Source organism: Crinia signifera, chromosome 4 (assembly GCF_055691185.1).
Source record: "Crinia signifera chromosome 4, ASM5569118v1, whole genome shotgun sequence".
NCBI lineage: Eukaryota > Metazoa > Chordata > Amphibia > Anura > Myobatrachidae > Crinia > Crinia signifera.
The window spans coordinates 285476039-285493893 of NC_139220.1; the positions used below are offsets into that span (position 1 = coordinate 285476039).

General features: G+C 44.7%; 1 protein-coding gene across 9 annotated transcripts in view; it reads right to left on the reverse strand.

Moving 5' to 3' along the window:
- Positions 1 to 17855, reverse strand: part of ANK1 (ankyrin 1) — a 273955-nt gene that overhangs the window by 44341 nt on the left and 211759 nt on the right. For all 9 annotated transcript variants that reach the window (XM_083184877.1, XM_083184870.1, XM_083184876.1 and 6 more), the window contains 11 exons: positions 16880 to 16977; positions 15177 to 15401; positions 14234 to 14388; positions 12368 to 12579; positions 11145 to 11349; positions 10965 to 11061; positions 10652 to 10880; positions 10084 to 10209; positions 4685 to 4804; positions 3102 to 3186; positions 663 to 737 (listed from right to left, as the gene is read on the reverse strand). In XM_083184877.1, coding sequence (XP_083041003.1) covers positions 663 to 737; positions 3102 to 3186; positions 4685 to 4804; positions 10084 to 10209; positions 10652 to 10880; positions 10965 to 11061; positions 11145 to 11349; positions 12368 to 12579; positions 14234 to 14388; positions 15177 to 15401; positions 16880 to 16977 — 1627 coding nt within the window. The remainder of the gene's footprint in view (positions 1 to 662; positions 738 to 3101; positions 3187 to 4684; positions 4805 to 10083; positions 10210 to 10651; positions 10881 to 10964; positions 11062 to 11144; positions 11350 to 12367; positions 12580 to 14233; positions 14389 to 15176; positions 15402 to 16879; positions 16978 to 17855) is intronic.

The window sequence follows — 17855 nt, forward strand, 5'->3', positions numbered from 1 at the left end:
CTAATGTTTGTGTCTCAGTTGTTTGATGTGGTTCTCTTTATCTACTCTTAGGACTTGTGTGACAATCTGAGGTAGTTTGAGTTCAAATTTCAGCACAAATATAGAAACTTCTGAAGGGTTCACAACTTCCCAAGCACCACTGGAGCCTGGGATTGTACCAAAATGAAATGTGCAGTACACATCTATAGCTCCATAACAACTGGAGACCCACTGGTTGCCTATTTCCCATTATATGATTAAACTGATGAACCTTCACACAGCCCATAGAATTTGTACTGTACCCTGTGACTGAATTTGGCAGAGAAAAATGTACCAACAATAAACCAGTTTAAAGGCAAAAACAGAGCTTCAAGCTGCAAGAAGTTACAGCACCTATATCACATAACTACACTACTTATGTTTTACCAATACTGTCGCTCTGGAATACTGAAAATGCATTTCGTTGGTAGGCAGATCCTTTAAGCATAAGGATAAATAATGGACCATTTTCATATTTAATGTATACATATACTTTTAGTGAGTGCTCTATTTAAATTGCACTGCATCTTATATTTGATTTCTTTAGAGGTGTAGCAAAGGAAGGATTTATATCACTGTATTATCACTGTATTATGTATAGTTATGGGAGGGGCATATCTGGGTGTGTTGGTATGTAAGCTCACCGGCCCAGCTCAGACCCAGGTGCTCTGATATAACAGCCATCTTCATTTCAATACGATCTGTGCCACTGAGAGATCCTGGGGAGACAGGGAACATGGAGGTGACATTGGAAGAGTAAAGAAAAAGCAAAAGAGAATATTAAGAGCGGAGTGGAAAGAGATGAGAAAAATCTAATTGAGGCAAGAGAGTTGTATAGAACTAGAATGAGAGACTACTGTAAATGCTAATTTGGTGAGTAAGAGAGGAGGGTGAGAATGGAGTATGAGGGGAGGGTGGGAACAAGCAAGAAGGGAGTGTGAGCAAAAGTTACGGGTTTATTTTCTAAGATTCACTTTGTAAATCTCAGGGCTTCTTATCTTGGTCATGCCTGAAATTGGAAAGGCAATGCTTTTACTGGTTGTGTTTTGCTACTAAAAGAATTGGCCTTTTACATTTCTGAGTTTTAGAGCTCCATGCTTTGTAAATAAACCCCTAAAAGTGTGAGTGTGAGAAGACAGTAGTGAGATAATTGTGAAAAGATAGTAAGGGGGAGTGTGAGAATAGAGTAAGAGATGAGTATGAAGAGACAGTAATGGAGTAGTGTGAGAAAAAAGTAAGGGAGAAGTGTGAGAAGAGAGTAAGGGAGAAGTGTGAAAAGAGAGTAAGGGATAAGTGTGAAAAGAGAGTAAGGGAGAAGTGTGAGAAGAGCATAAGGGAGAAGTGTGAGACGAGAGTAAGATGAGCATGAAGAGAGTAAGAAAGGAGAGAGAGAGGAGAGTGAGAATATAGTAAGAGAGGAGTATGAAGAGAGTAAGGGGAATTTGATGAGAGTAAAAAGTGTAAAAAGAAAGTAAGGGAGGAGTGTGAGAAGAGTGTTAAGATAGGAGTATGAAAACAAAGGGACATTTGAGAAGAGAGTAACAGGGACATGTGGAGTGAGTAAAGGAGGCATGTGAAGAGAATAAGGGGTACATTAACTAAGATGGGAGTTTTACTGAAGATGGGATGTTGCCCATAGCAACCAATCAGATTCTATTATCTTCTAGAAGGCTCTAAATAAAGTAGAATCTGAGTCTTAGAACTCCAATATTAGTAAATTTACCCCTTTCTCATCTCACACCCCCCTCTTTCTCTTTTGTTCTAATCTCACACTCTCCTTCTCATCTCACCATCCCCTCTTACTCTCATCATCTAATTTCTCACTCCGCTCTTACCTTGACTTTGTTTATTACAATTCTCTCTCTCTTCTGTTCATCTCACATCTTACTCTGCTACTCATCTTACACTTCCCTTATGCTTTTGTTCTCTCATACTCCCTCCCCTCTTATACTCTAATTTTTATCTCCCACTCCCCTCTTACTCTCCTTCTCATATCACACTCTCCTCTTACTCTCTTCTCATATCACACTCCCCTCTTACTCTCCTTCTCATCTCACACTCCTATCATACTCTCCTTCTCATCTCACACTCCTATCATACTCTCCTTCTCATCTCACACTCCCCTCTTACTCTCCTTCTCATCTCACACTCCCCTCTTGCTCTCCCTCTCATCTCACACTCCCATTTTACTCACATAATAATCTCACACTTACATCTTATTTTCCTTCTCATATCACACTTTCCTCTTACTCTCCTTCTCATCTCACACTCCCCTCTTACTCTCCTTCTCATCTCACACTTCCCTCTTACTCTACTGCTCATGCCACACTCCTATCTTACTCTCCTTCCCATCTCACACTCCACTCTTACTCTCCCTCTCATCTCACACTCCCATTTTACTCACATAATAATCTCACACTTACATCTTATTTTCCTTCTCATATCACACTTTCCTCTTACTCTCTTCTCATTTTAAGGATAAAAGGTGTGTTTTGCAGGTAAATGTTACATAAAGACTGGGACAGGGGAAAAATAAGACAATAAGAGGCGTGAGGAGAAAAGGATGAGGCGTGATCAGACATGAAACATTCTCATTCCTAAAACAAAGACTTGGGACCTTGCTGTTACACCCGAATATTCTGCATGGGCTCACATCTCCCAGCATCTCTAGCTGTGTTATTTCCCAGTGTGTTTATTTTTAATGGTACATATTGGAATGCAACAAGAATAAATCTCCATGTGGATGAGCCCTGTCTATTGTATTGATAGTGGTTTTGCTAATAAGTTGATTCACTGGGTTCCCAATTGACGAGGTGCCAAGCTTTGCTCATTTATATACATTGTATCATAATAAGAGTATAGTATGCTTTAAGTACTTTCATTTATTTGTATATTAGTGTTCCTTTCTAAAACATTCCTCTTTAGACTCCCTGCTGATCCCATACTTTCCCTCATATACATGAATAATAGATAAGCTCCGTCTTCCCATTTGCCCATTTACCCTGCACCCGCATCTCACGCCTCTCCATTCTTATCACATGTTCTGCCCCCCTGAGAACCACCTACTCTCCCATCTGTCTCACCCCTTGTGCTGTCATTCAGAAGGCTGTACCGCTCTCTTAGAGCTAGTGGGGTCAGCGTCCTCCTCCTGTCCAGGCTGCCTGGGCCCTGTGATAACACAACTCAGTTTTACACCACTGCACAATTATACAAAATGGCGACACAAAGTGTAACAGCCACAACAAGCAGAAAAAGGACATAAACACAAGCACAACATGACACAATGTAAAAATAACAAAATCAGACAACACGCAATAACAAAAGAAATAGACAATAATACAGCAACTACACAATAACAACAACAACAACATAAAATGTGGCAAATGTACAGTAAAACAATATGCTTATATCGTAATAGCTATAAATGACAGCAAAATGACATAATGTACACAGACACGACACTATGACACAACACAAAGACAAATAGACAATGAATAAGTACTGAACAACTATATATAATTATATAGCAACAAATACAATTCTTCTACTTACACAAAACCATTAACACAACATTATGTCATGGTATCTACCCATGAAATTATAAATCAACAGATGGAACAAGCGGGAGATCCGCTTACATATAAGATCACTGGTAAAGGAAGCCTGGTTTTATTTGTAAATGTACAGACTTAGGGGGATATTCAATCCCCCGCCGCCATTCCCGACGGGGAAAATGGTGGCGGGGCCCTATTCAATGCTGCCTTTCTTGACAGCATTGAACAGGGATCTTGGCAGAACGTGCCCAACTGCTTGTGAAGTACTGCCGAGAACGGCCGGGATTTGACAAACTCCCGGCCACAGCTCGCCGGTTCCCGCCTCTTCTCGCGGCCATGCCCCCTTCGGCAGGCGTTACATGGAATCCTGCCTGCAAAATCTTAGTCGAGCAGACAGAGAACGGGACAGGGTTACGGCTGTCGGGCCAGCCCAACAGCCGTGACCATACATTGCATACCCCCCTAAAACTTTCTTTAGGTTGACCACTATTGTTTGACAGGCATAAGGTCGACACAACAAAAAACGTGTAAAAGGTCGAAACAAGCAAAAGGTCGCATTGGGAAATGTTGACGTAAAAAGGTGACGTGGTTTTTTTTTGTGTGTCTCTGTCGACATGTATAAGTGTACCACTTTGCTCGCCATGCTTCGGGCACGGTGCCACACTGCGCCCTCCACAATATTATATTCACTCTCCATGTCAACTTTTTTCATGTCAACCTTTTGTCTATGTCGACCTTTTTACTGACCATATCTCTCCCTAACAGGAAGGAGACCTATTAATGGGGGGAAACAGTTACACATTTTAAAATTAGAGATATGCTCCAGTGTTTAAAATATTAAAAAAAGACATATAAGTTTTGCTATAACAAAAGGTACATTTAATTGGGCAGACAGGTCCTGCGCCATCCACTAATAGCATGGTGGTTCATGTGCCTAGTACCTCCTGAGGGGTACAGGTAGGTTCCTATTCCTATTTACATCTGGGTTACATAAAAGGGAGCTTCCAAACTGGGGATTGACAACAATTCTGAGCACAGTACAGGTATAACAATCATCCCAGCTCTGGCTGAGACACACAGGATCCTGCCATACATCATACATACTGTCTCACCTGGGTGTATTGCGGCATTGTCACATTCAAATGGCAAAGGACTTGCTGGGATGGCTCATACTTCATAGATTTACGGAAGAAGGACATAGACCCACATGGTTCCCGGCTGCTGTCCCGCACCTTAGAAAACAAAGATATGACATTTTATTGAGGCAGTCTATAGATAGTGACAGCAGCCCATGTTACAGGGTATTATACACAGGGCGCATTGTGCCATGATGCATCTGAGACCACAACTGAAAAACATACTATAGGGTATATTTACTAAAGCTGAGTTTCATAGAAGTGGAGATGTTGCCTATAGCAACTAATCATATTTTATATTTTTATTTGTCTAGCATTTAGGCAATAATAGAATCTGTTCAGTTGCTATGGGCAACATCTCCACTTGTATAACACCCACACTGTAGTAAATATACCCATATGCATTGAGTCATCAGCTGATATATGGGTGTAATATCTAGTGTGGACCATTTAACACTATACATCAAATAATTGTTAAAGTAGAACTAGAACATTAAGAATTTTAGGGACCCACCGTAAGATGGTCACCTGGCCATGGCAGCTGGGCCCATTATATTGGGGCAAAGATTATGCTGAGAACCTCAATTTTACTCCATGTCAAATTGCAGCGTTCACTATAACTGTTCTTGTTCTCATTGTGTACAATGTGAACCTGCAGTTTATATATTTTTCTTTAAAGTAATAAAATCATAAACTGTTCATTAATTTATTTATTTTATTTATTTATTAACAGTTTATTAAAGAGCGCACACATATTCAGCAGCGCTTTACAGAGAATATTTGAACATTCACATCAGTCCCTGCCCCACATGTACACGCACACAGACATTCTAGGGTTAATTTTTGTTGGAAGCCAATTAACCTACAGTACCTGTATATTTTTGGAATGTGGGAGGAGACCGGAGTACCCGGGGTAAACCCACGCCATTTACCTATACATTTTATTTTGAAATGACATTGTAAAACATAGCCTCTTGCATGTACCTAACTATAACTGCCCTACCCCCAGCTGCAGCATAACCATACCCCTAGTGCCTAGCAATAACTGCCCCCCCCCACTGCAGCCTAAACATCCCCCTAGTACCTAACTATAATTACCCTCCTAGCTGCTACCTAACCATTCCACTAGTGCCTAACCATAACACCCCCCCCCCCCCCAATGTAGCTTAACCACCCCACGAGTTCATAAATATAACCGCCCCTCCAGCTGTTGCCTAACCAACCCTCTAGTAACTAACCATAACTCACCCCTGCAGCATACCATTCCCTTACTACCTAACCCAGTGGTTCACAAAATTTGCACCTCAGCACCCAGTGGTGCCTTGGGACAGCTGCAGGGGTGCCTCGGTTTGAAGTTCGAAGACGAACTGAAATTTTTTATGGTCAATGTAATAGGTAAAGCCAGTGCCTATAGCTTCCAACCATAAAATATGTGGACAACCAGATGCGAATCCTGTACCTCACCACATAACTGAATACCATGACTTAATTTAATATTTTTTTCTGAATTTCTTGCTAAGATACTTTTGGCCTAGGGGTGCCGTGAAAAAAAAATCTGATTCTATAGGGTGCTGTGGCTCAAAAAAGTTTGAGAACCCCTTGCCTAACCCCAGTACACACTGTCTGGATTCTAATGTTCTGTATCCTGAGTGCCTGGATATTAACTACATCACAGGTGCCGATTCTGTGGGTGCTCAAGGGCCCGAGCACCTACGGAAATTGATGAGCACCCACGGGCCTTAGTCCCACTTTTGCTAATTTGCGGCTGCGGCACCCACATTGCTAGACCCGCCACCTGGGAAACAGTATGCCGAGAACAGTGTATTCTGTCCGCGGAGTACCTGCACTGTGGGGGCATTTATGCTCCGTAATATAAATTGGTATTATTTTGTGGCCACACCCTTCCCCAGCCACTCCTCTATATTTTTAGCTTGAGCACCCACCAGCAAAAACATAAATCAGCACCTATGAACTACATCCTGTCCTAAGATAAAGCCTTGGATCACTCTGTGAAACCATTGCTCAATTGAGTGAGCCTGAGGACCGGAAATCTGCTTTCCTGACCTCAGTACTCCCAGAAAATGGAGGCAAAACACCCCATTTTTGGGAATGCTGAACTGCCAGAGATCTTGCAGTAGATGACTGGCACATACTCAGTACAGATCCTGGGTTTCTATATTACTCTGAATCAGGCCCAAGGTTGCGGGTGATCATATAATGTTTAAAAACCCGAATGTGGGTGTGCTCTTTATCTGCACAAAATAGTATTAGGCCCCAGCGTGTTTTATGGTTCAAAAATATCTTTAATGCCCAAGTAAGGTTTTACTGAGTTAGAATTAATCTAAAGGTCAATGAAAGGTCAAAGAATGAACACACAGTACGATCCCCAACATTGCCAATGCCAGCGAGCGATGGCAGCGCACAAAGAGGGGGGCATGCTTAATTCTGCATGACCCTCATTAACGATCCGCTCCCTCATCTGTACATGCACAGACAACAGAGGGGGTTGTTAACGATCCGCAAGAGCGTGCATCGGGCAGGGCATACACACTGGGCGATTATAATGAGTGATATATCTCAGAACGGCTAAAATGAGTGATATCGCTCGTTATATCACTCAGAGTGTATGGGGCTTAAGTGATGTTTCTATTATGCTATATGTATAGAGATCCATAGAAACTAATAAGAAAACAATCACCTTATAGAAAATAAAGGGTTCTTCACAGTAAGAGTAGTAATGCCCCTGCAGGGGCTGGAAGTCACCAAACATAGAGCTGTCACTTTAAAAATCCTTCCTGCAATAAATTAGTTTCTTTTGCTTCTAAAGCACAGCTTGTTAAAGCCTAAATTATTTATATGTTAATTGACTTTGTTCATTCTGAAATGTTAGCAGGCGTGAGGGCGCAGGAGAGGAAAAGGAGGGGGGGAGGGAGATGAGAAGAACATGAAACATTTGGGTCCTCTGCAGATTTGATAGCTACATTTGCATAAATTGCTCCAGAGGAAAGTGCCTGCAGAAACAGTGTATTCCTATACACGTACAGAGCAGCGCAGGTCTAGATGCCCTGCTCCGATGCATTGCATATAATGTACAAAAAGCCATCATCATTATCAGAGTGTACTTGCACATGCCCTATAGCAGCTGTAAAAGATACATCTCCCAACCAGGTATGTATGGCTCTGATTCAGGTTGGCTTGCAGAGCAGCAGTATTCCTGTCCCCCACTACACGCCGAATGACGCACTAATGGATGTCTTGCATAAACATCCATTCTCAGGCTTGGGTGCGGGCCCGAAATCATTCGATGACCGCCGACCGAAATCAATGATTTCTAAAGTTCTCACAAATCTAAGTCAGTCACTGCTGACTTAGATCTGCGGCGTCCTGTTTTGAGAACAGGGCGGGAAACTGACTTCCGGTTACATCCCCCGTTCGCATGGGTATGCCCAATGTTTTCCTGGGCACACCCAGCGGTTTCCTGGGTACAGCCAGGAAATGTGTAAAAGCCCTCTGCTTGCCTCAAAAACACCCCCCCCCCCCCCCTGCGAGCTCCTCAGAGACTATGTAAGTCTCCAAAGGCGCCCGCATAGAAGCCCTGCACATGCGCATAAGCGAATATGCACATGTGCAGAGCTTCACCATGCGAACGTATGGGTGAGCTCGCTGACCATAATCAGGGCCTATGTGTGTAATTGCTGATCTGCAGGAACCGCACTATGTAAGATCGTCCCTTCCCTCCCCAATTCTGTGTCCTGAGCATGTGAAGAGCATAACCATGCCATGCAAACTGCCAGGGTACCATCTATAAAGTAATTCATATTATTGGTTCTCCAGGCAGCTAGAGGGGCCAGAAAAAGCCCAATTGTCATTAGTGACCTTCACTCCTGCATTTTCCAAGCTGCTATACATGGGAACAGTTCACAAATGTGTACTACTGTATCCATCTGTAAATAGCATCTGTATAAGGTGAATTGCACGGTAATGTGTCTGTGAATGGTGCGATTTGTTTGGTTTAGTATCAGTTGCTGGTTTCTGTTTTTAAGGAATTGATCATTTATTTAAATTTAAAACATAACTTAAGTATAAGAACGCTACTACAGATCCACATTGTGGGCCACATTCTGAGTCGCACGCAGGTCTGAATGTAGCGAACTGCACATGCTTTTTAGTGAGCATACTCTTCTTTACGTATTCCTGAGTCAGCTGGTTCTCGGCCATTTCTGTGATACAGGAGTTTCTATGTATAAACTGGGTGGCAACTGAGCGTAAGGCAGAGAGCAGTCTCTGGAGCGTGATATTACAGCGTGTTCATGGTATCTGTACAACAGAGCCATAGGGTGTGATTTAATAGGATGAGAGATTCAGAAAGTGAGAGATTTGGGAAGAAATCTCCAGTTTTTTTAAAGCAGCAATCATTTACACTGCAAAATCAGACTGGTTTTGCAGTGTAAATGATTGCCTGTCCACTAATAGTGGTCAACCTATTGCTTGTCGACCTATTGGATGTTAACCTAACAATCCACAATGTGTTTCCCGAGGTGACGCCTATTTGTGACACATATTTTTCCATTTTATATTTTTAGACCATCATTTGATCAGTGGGCATCTTGTCAAGCCAGAATATATTTGAACAATGCCACTGTTATTCCATGTGATAATAATGGAATTTAACAGGGCGTGGAGGGGGGATTGTGCTTCCACATTGTTCAAATCCATAAATAATTATTTGCCTTTTTATAAACCCAGTGAAATTCACCAACATGGTGAAGTCTCCTAACAAGGGGCCTTATTCTGATCGGTGCGGATTTTACCGCTTGCGGACGTCCCGCCGATGTTGATCGTCTGCGCATGTGCAGAGGTCACTCTGCGCATGTGCAGGCAATTTCGCCGCACGTATTCTTTATACGCCACACAGGGGGCGTAGAGGGGCGTGAGGGGCTACTTAGCCTCATTACCCTATGCATACGCCCCGCGTTTCATGGGCGTTCCCATGCAAACGCGGGGCGTATGCATGGTAATGAGGCCGTGGCGCGTGTGTAGGGGGCGGGCATCTGACATCGCCGGATGTCAGCTGCCCGCCCCCATACATGATTTCACACGGACAAGTGTCCGTGTGGTCTTGGGTGGCGGGACCTGGTGGAGCGTGCGGCCCTGCATTCGGCGACCATCGAATGCAGGGGCTGCTCCCAACATGGAGGAGGCGTATCCCCGTCCACTTTCATGCGGACCGCCACATATCCGCATACGGACGGAGGTGGCGATCCGTATGGAAGGCGGGGATTCGCCTGCACTGACATGACCGCATATTTCTGATCGGGCCGCACCGATCAGAATAAGGCCCAATGAGTCTCTGTAAACAAGTCAGACAGTGTCACCTTAATGGGTAGTGCCAGCCGGTTCTCTTTGAATGCTTGGAAGGTAAAACTTCTCTGCTGCGTTGCTTTCCTCTGAGGAATCAGATTGCCTGACAGCTCCACAAAGAGTTGAGTCCCATCCAGCACCTATAGACAGAATGTCACAATGTAAATAAAGTCTTGTCCGTATGCCGCCAGCAAACGCTGACTGAGTGTCACTGGGCCACTGACAAATGTCGCCATGCCATTAAGAAGTCACAATAACATTGACACTACATCCTTGCAGCAAGTCCAACATATATTAAGACAGAGATATAACTGATACAGAACACCATACTGTACTTGTCAGCACTCTAACATATTGCCTGGTAGATTGCAGCGGCTCTCTTGCAGCTCTCACTAAATGCTTCTAATGTCAGGCCTCCTTCTGCGGTCATCAGCAGGAGATGTTTATTTCCATTGCCCCATGATAAGACAGATTTACTGGCTATCCAGATAGAAGCTTTGTGTCATAAGATAGGGCAAGGTAAATAATAAATGTAACTGTTGATATGAAGGCATGGCTGGAAAGAACAGGAAGGTTGCATACCTCAATGTCGCGGCTACGAGCCACCTCAGTAAAGTTCTCGTGTTGTTCTAGCGTCTTCTCCAGTTTGTCCCCAGTCATACAGTAGCAGCGCAAACGTCCTTCCCGCCCATCGGACATCTTTGCAAACACCACAAAGCGAGCGGTGTATGGAACGGCGCTAAGCTCCCGGTAAAGCTGGGAGGAAAAGGATACTGCTTCAGCGGTGCGGGGGCAGTCTGACAGCCAAAACCTGGAGGGATCAGAGAAAGTCCATTGTGGTGAGATGTTACTGGTAGACGGTTTATCTCAGAGAGACGTAAACTTCAGATCTTACCTGGCAGAGACATTGGTTGTAAAGTTGGCACATTCATTGGCATACACTAGTTTCGTAGTCCCAGTAATGTCTTCCCACTGAGCAGGAGCTGTTCCCCCTGGCAAAAAGCAGATGAAGATGTGAAATCAACATCTACAGTAGATAAAGAAAAGGAGTCTTGTTGGCACAAGTGGACGTTACCTGTTACACTGCAGAGGAGCCTCAAGCTGGTGGTATCTCCCTCACCACTGTCTCGAGGGTTATCTTTCCACGATGGCGGGAGGGGTATGCGTAGCCCTATTGGCCGATGAAATTTCCTACGCCGTGGCTCCACAGTGACAATGGGTCCAAATGTTGCTTGGTTACCGAGCAACCGAGAAACCAGTTCATCTGGCACCGGCTGAGCCTGAGAGGACATAAGTGTTCACATGTTACAATTATATTCCTTAGGGAAACGCAACCGGTGAATGAAATGTTTCTAGCCTTTCAATGTAGGTAAAACCGTGATACAGGCAGGGGAAAACGTACAGGGCCTTATACAGGTCTGCAACAAAGAGAGTAACTTTACACCTTGGCAAAACCATGTTGTACTTCAGGGAGGGCAGATTTACAATGTACAGAGAGATTTATGTTTGGGGCAGGATTGGGGGGTCTGTACAAGCTCAACTGTAAATTGCAGTATAGAAATTAAGCTGTATCCTGCATGCAAATTCAACCAGTATTTGCTCTGCATGCAATAATAATAGGTGCACAGTACTTGCATCGCTTGCACTGGTACTTGGTTTGCCCAGGTGCAAGATTACTACTACTTCTTTTGTCTTTACTCCAATCTTAGACTCTGCCCACACTGTTTTCCTTAATCCAGTGACACTTAGGGGGAAGTTAATCCCCCGCCGCTATTCCCGACGGGGGGAAATAGCAGTGGGGCCGTAATCAATGTTGTCTTTCCCAACAGCATGGAACAGGGATCTCGGCAGAACGAGCCGACTTTAGAAGCAGTCGGCCCTTTCTGCCGAGAACGGCCGTGGATTTTTGAGCTCCCGGCCGCAGCTCGACAATCCATGGCCTTATCTCGCGGCCACTCCCCTTTTAAGCATTCGGCAGGTGGGGCATTGAATCCCACCTGCCGATTCCCACCTGCCGATTCTTCGTTGAATGGGCCGAGAACGGGACAGGGTCACGGCTGCCTGCCCAACAGTCGTGACCCGGGATTGCATATCCCCCCCTAAGGGGTGAATTTACTAAAGGTGATGATGTTGCCCATAACAACCAATCAGATTCTGGCTGTGATTTCTCTATTGTATCCTAGATAAATTATACACATAGTCTATTTGGTTACTATGGGCAACATCAACTCTTTTAATTTTTAGAAGATTTAGTAGATGTACCCCTGAGACAATATGAGTAAAATAGCGAGTCCTTACTTGTAGTGACAGCTTCACTTTCTTGGTTACAGCAGTTGGGGGGAAGGTGGCTTGAACTAGGGGTACTAGTCGGCTTTTCAGGACTCCCCCTTCTGGTCCAATGAGTTCACAGTCCTGACATACCCGTGACATCACCACAAAGTACAGGGGGAAGTCTGTGGTGACAATACGGCAAAGGCGTTTCTTATGTAACTCTTCTTCACTCTCCAGCTCTGAGAGGGGGAACATAATGACGACTTTAATACAGTTATGTAAAACTAACTGCAATCAAGTGAAATCTACCATTGAATAGAAATTGGCCATTGCTTGAAAAGTGAGTACTGACAATAGCACAACATGGCTGCATTCAGCTGTATACAGGACATGGTTTCCCGCGGCACATCACAAATTACAGTGGGCAGTACTGATTGTAACCATCGTCCCAACCAAATGTTCTCTTCTGAGTCACCAGATCTGATCCGTTCATGTTTTGTACTTTGAGGGACCACACATTTTAAATTGGGCTAATTTGTCAATAACGGCCTATAAGTACACCAGATATGCACAGGGCAGCAGATTTATGCAGGCTGCCAATCTGGTCATTTCTACCAGACAGAAATGATACTATAGTACATGGTATGAATGTGTACCAAATATTTATGGTCAATCTGATTGCTAGGAGGGAGGAGGAGTGGGGTTACATATAGGGGTGATTCTGATCACCACGCTCCCCTGCAAATTCGCACAGGGGACCGATGGTGTGCAACTGCGCATGCGCATACACATGTATGGGCATGTGCGAGTGGGCACCTAGCAGTGTGAGCAGGGGGCAGCGGTGAGGGGGCAGATGACGTCAGCTGCTGCCCACTTCCCGCACAGGGCGATCGCAGATGTAAGACACCAGAGAGATGTTTTCGATCTGCGAGGGCAGGTAGTGCTGCAGAGAGTGAGGGTTAGTCACTAAAAAGGTGGGCAAGGTTAGACTATGGGGGGTGAGAGAGAGAGTTAGGCAGTAACAGGGAGAGTTAAGCATTTGGCATGGAGGGTGAGGGGGGCTGGGGGAAGGTAAGCATACTAACACGACCCCTGTCAGGATTCTCACCATTGGGATACTGATGTCGGTCTTCTGAACGCCATCTGTATGTATTCTATGACAGGAGCTGGGTGCTGCACATAATGTTACAGTGCAGCACCCGGCTCCTGTCACTGAGGGTGGTCAGTGCCTTGGTTTCACTCCACGAGGGTGCGGCCCGCATGCCACGGGATATCCAAGTGACGCCACTGTTCCTATGACATTCCCATGATGCGTCCACAGCACTCCTATGGCACCCCAATGACATGCTCACAACACTTCCATAACATTCCCACAATACAACTGAGTATTGGTCACAGCCAAGTTACTGCCTAGAAATGCCAACTTCGGAGATGGTCATGGATGGATGGATCTATTCATATGCACTATGACCTCTGTCCATGTGAAGATACCTGATACGGAGCCTGGATTCCATTCTTTTCTGCACGCGAAGCTTACTTGTGTGTGAGAATAAACCCCCAATCAACAGAAATGATTATTATTTTGTCAATGTAATAACTTATTCTTCCCAAATACATATTATTTTTAGGGATCTCTTTTGATAACATATTAAAATAGATTTTTATTTCAAGTACACTGTGGGGCAGATTCAATTATCTGCACGGGTTAAGTGCTCCAGGGGCTGCAAAGTGGAATCATCATGACGACCACACTCTGAGCCAATCACAGGCTAAATCCTGGGCCTAAAGCTATTTGTCTTCTAGTTTTCACAATTGCTGTGCCCTTTTTGCCAATTTACATCGACTGTAAGTATTTAGAAAAATACTAAATTGCCTCTGCCAGACATTTCATACCTTCATCCATCCCGCTCAGGGCCTCCTCCAGGTATTCCTTCCCATACCGGTTCTGGTGTTCCTTCCACACTGACCCATTATCACTGCGCAGAATGACCAGTTCCCGATCACCGCGACCAGCTGACGAGAAGTGGGGGATCTCTACCACCACTGGGCTGTGAGAAAGGGAGTGCGGGACATTGGATGTAGGCTGCATGGATAATGTTGTCTTTGTGCAGGTATGTAGACAAACACATGACACAATAAATACAGTTCTGAGTAAAGGATATTAGGTACTTGTGAGTTATCCGGGCGTCCGATTTTTTGATTGTATGCCTTAAGTTAAGGCATACAATCAGATGCGATGCGATGCGATATCGCATCGCATCGCATGCGACCATCGGATGCGATGACCCGATTTTTCCATAGGAATCAATGTTAAAATGATTCCTATGGAAAAAGGGGTCCTTTTCATACCCCTACTATCCAAGTGGGCATGGAGTTGGATATAAACCTGTGGCGAGCGTAGCGAGCCACCGAGCCCGAAGCGTGGCGAGCGAAGCGAGCCCCGCGAGGGGACGGTATTCCGTGTCCCCTCGCGGGGCTCGCTACGCTCGCCACGCTTCGGGCTCGGTGGCTCGCTACGCTCGCCACAGGTTTATATCCAACTCCATGCCCACTTGGATAGTAGGGGTATGAAAAGGACCCTTTTTCACATTGAATTCCATGTTAAAATGGACTCAGTCCATTTTAACATTGATTCCTATGGAAAAATCGGGTCATCGCATCGCATCGCATCGCATCCGATGGTCGCATGCGATGCGATGCGATGTCCCGATCCGACCCGATTTAAAAATCGGACGCCCGGATAACTCACAAGTACCGGATATTATAAAATACAAGACAATATTACAAGCGATGAAGCTTAACGAGTGTGACAGGGGTAATAGAATGTAGCTCCCACCTCAGAAACTGTGCTCCAGTAGGACCCAGGGCAATGATCCTGCTCGTCAGCCCCTCTTCCTCACCCAGTGGAGGTGGGCAGTTGAGCTTTTGCGGTTTCACAAGGCGGCATGTGATGCGAGTTGGCGCAGCACATGTCCTGGGTGGGATGATAACCCGCAGACCATTGTGACGGCTTCCACGCATAGATCCTCCCCGGGCATCTACCATAAAACTGACTAAAAACCTGCAAGAAACAAAAACCTGTCTTAGGAGTATATAACTACAGGCTCAGATCGTCATACATAATGTATGTGTATATAGCCTGGCGTGTAGCAGACAGTGTATTTGTCTCCATGGTTGCCAAATGCCATATGTATAATATGTATTTTGTTTTTCATCCTTTTTCATGAATATTCATTGTATAATCGTTCTTCTAGTCATCCAACAGTTATTTATAAACCAGCTTTATGACAACTACTTATTTCTGTATATACAAACACCATCTGTGATACAACACTTGTCAAGACTGAGTCTTTGCAACAACCATCCCACGCCTCTAAAGGCCCATACACACTGGGAGATTTTGAGCTGAAAGTAGCTCACTTTCAGCCTGTTTTACTGGCTGAGTAACCCACTTTCCAGAAGCCCCGTACACATAGAAACATAGAATTTGACGGCAGATAAGAACCACTTGGCCCATCTAGTCTGCCCCTTTTTTACTAGAACACCTATGCAAATACAGGAAGGACATACAAACTCCACACCCATAAGGCTCCTTTCTGTATTTTAACTCATGACCTTAGTGCAGTGAGGCAGTAATGTTAAACACTGTGGAGATGTTTTTGCTGTATATTTGGGCAAATTGTGTGTTCTATAGGGGTGTACACATGGGCTCGGGCTGGACGATTTTGACTAAGCGATTTGGCTTAGTAAAAATCAAGATGTGTAGAAGCTATAGGAGACAGAGTTCTGCCATCCCACGCCGCTAAGCCCGTGTGTACAGCCAAATACACTGTATGCGGCAGCTAGTCAAAATTGACTTCCCTGCATAGCCTATTTGGCCAGGTGATATCAATGCCATGGGGCCGTGCGATAACGATTCGATTTTGACTATATAGTCAAAATTGAAGGGTAAATTGCACCGTGTGTACACAGCATACCAGTTGCATCAGTTGCATTTATACAAATAACTGTAATTTAAAGTTGATTAAAAGGATTCTGTCACCTATATAATGCTGGTGCTGGTGAAATTATTACATATACTTTAGGGGTTCCCAAACTGGATGCCATTGCAACTTGGTGTGCCATTGGTTGTTGGTCCATGGCCAACAACCAATGGCTTCTCCCGGAGAGGAGTTTGAAGAAGTTGGCAAGTATGCTCTATAACACAACTGATGCTCAGGATGACATATAAACACAATTTGTTTAATATGTTTTTCTGAATTTCACAAAAAGAGACCTTTGTCCTAAGGGTGGCATTAAAAGAATTCTGATACTCCATGGCACCATGATTCCAAAAAGTTTTGGGACCACGGATTTATAGAAATTCTTTTTAGTTGCTGCCCTATACCATTTCTGTAGTTGCAGGTGCCCGTTAATTACTGTAGCAGACTCCACAGGCTGAAAGGGAACACATGTTTATAAGTACAGCATATATCATCTTTATTGTGCCTATGTTGTGTCGCATTAATACAAACAATGAGCGTTGTACTGCTTACTCACCCTGTGTGGACAGGACTTGCCACAGGACTAATGTTGTCTGATGTTTCAGTTGCTGGACTGCTAGGGATCAAGGACTCGTCATCTAACTCTCTAGACAACTAAATCCAAAGAGGGTAAAATTACAAGAAGAACTTACTAACCTATTATCTTATTATTTGCATGGTTAGTTTACATATCTTTATAATACAGGTTGAGTATCCCTTATCCGAAATGCTTAAGACCATGAGCATTTTGGATAAGGGATTTTTCCGAATTTTGGAATATTTTTTTTTTTCCATACTTACCTGGTGGTGCCCCGATGGTCCCCTGACGTCCACGGCGGCCTTCAGGATCCTCTTCAGCGGCATCTCCGGTCCCAGGTGTGCATTGTGCGAGTGGGCCAGTGACATCACCGGCGCACCTGCGCGCAATGCTCCCCTGGGACCGGCGATGCCACTGAAGAGGGTCCTGAAGGCCGCCGTAGACATCGGGGGACCTGGTAAGTATTAAAAAAAGGGGAGGCAGGGGATATTCTGGAAAAACACGGTTTTTGGAATATTTCGTTTTTTGGAATACACAGATAAGGCAGACCCGACCTGTATTACAATACAGCTTGGAACATTTGGGAAACTTCACAGAGTGAAAATAAGTTATTTATGTGCAAGATTTAGGGGGGTATTCAATCGTTGTCGTGCACCCGCAGCCATCTCCTGACGGGGGAGATGACTGCGGGCCAGGGCCCTATTCAATGCTGTCTTCCCCGACAGCATTGAACAGGGTTTCACCGCAGAACGAGCCAGACATCATAAGCTGTCGGGCTCGTTCTGCCGAGAAAAGCCGGAAATAGGCAAGCTCCTGGCCGGAGCTCGTCTATCTCCGTCATCAACTCACGGCCACGCCCCCTTCTCGCCGCTCGGCGGCCGGGACATTGAATCCCGACCGCCGAGCTCCAGTCGAGCCAAGCGAGAATAGGACAGGGGCACGGCTGTCGAGCTTG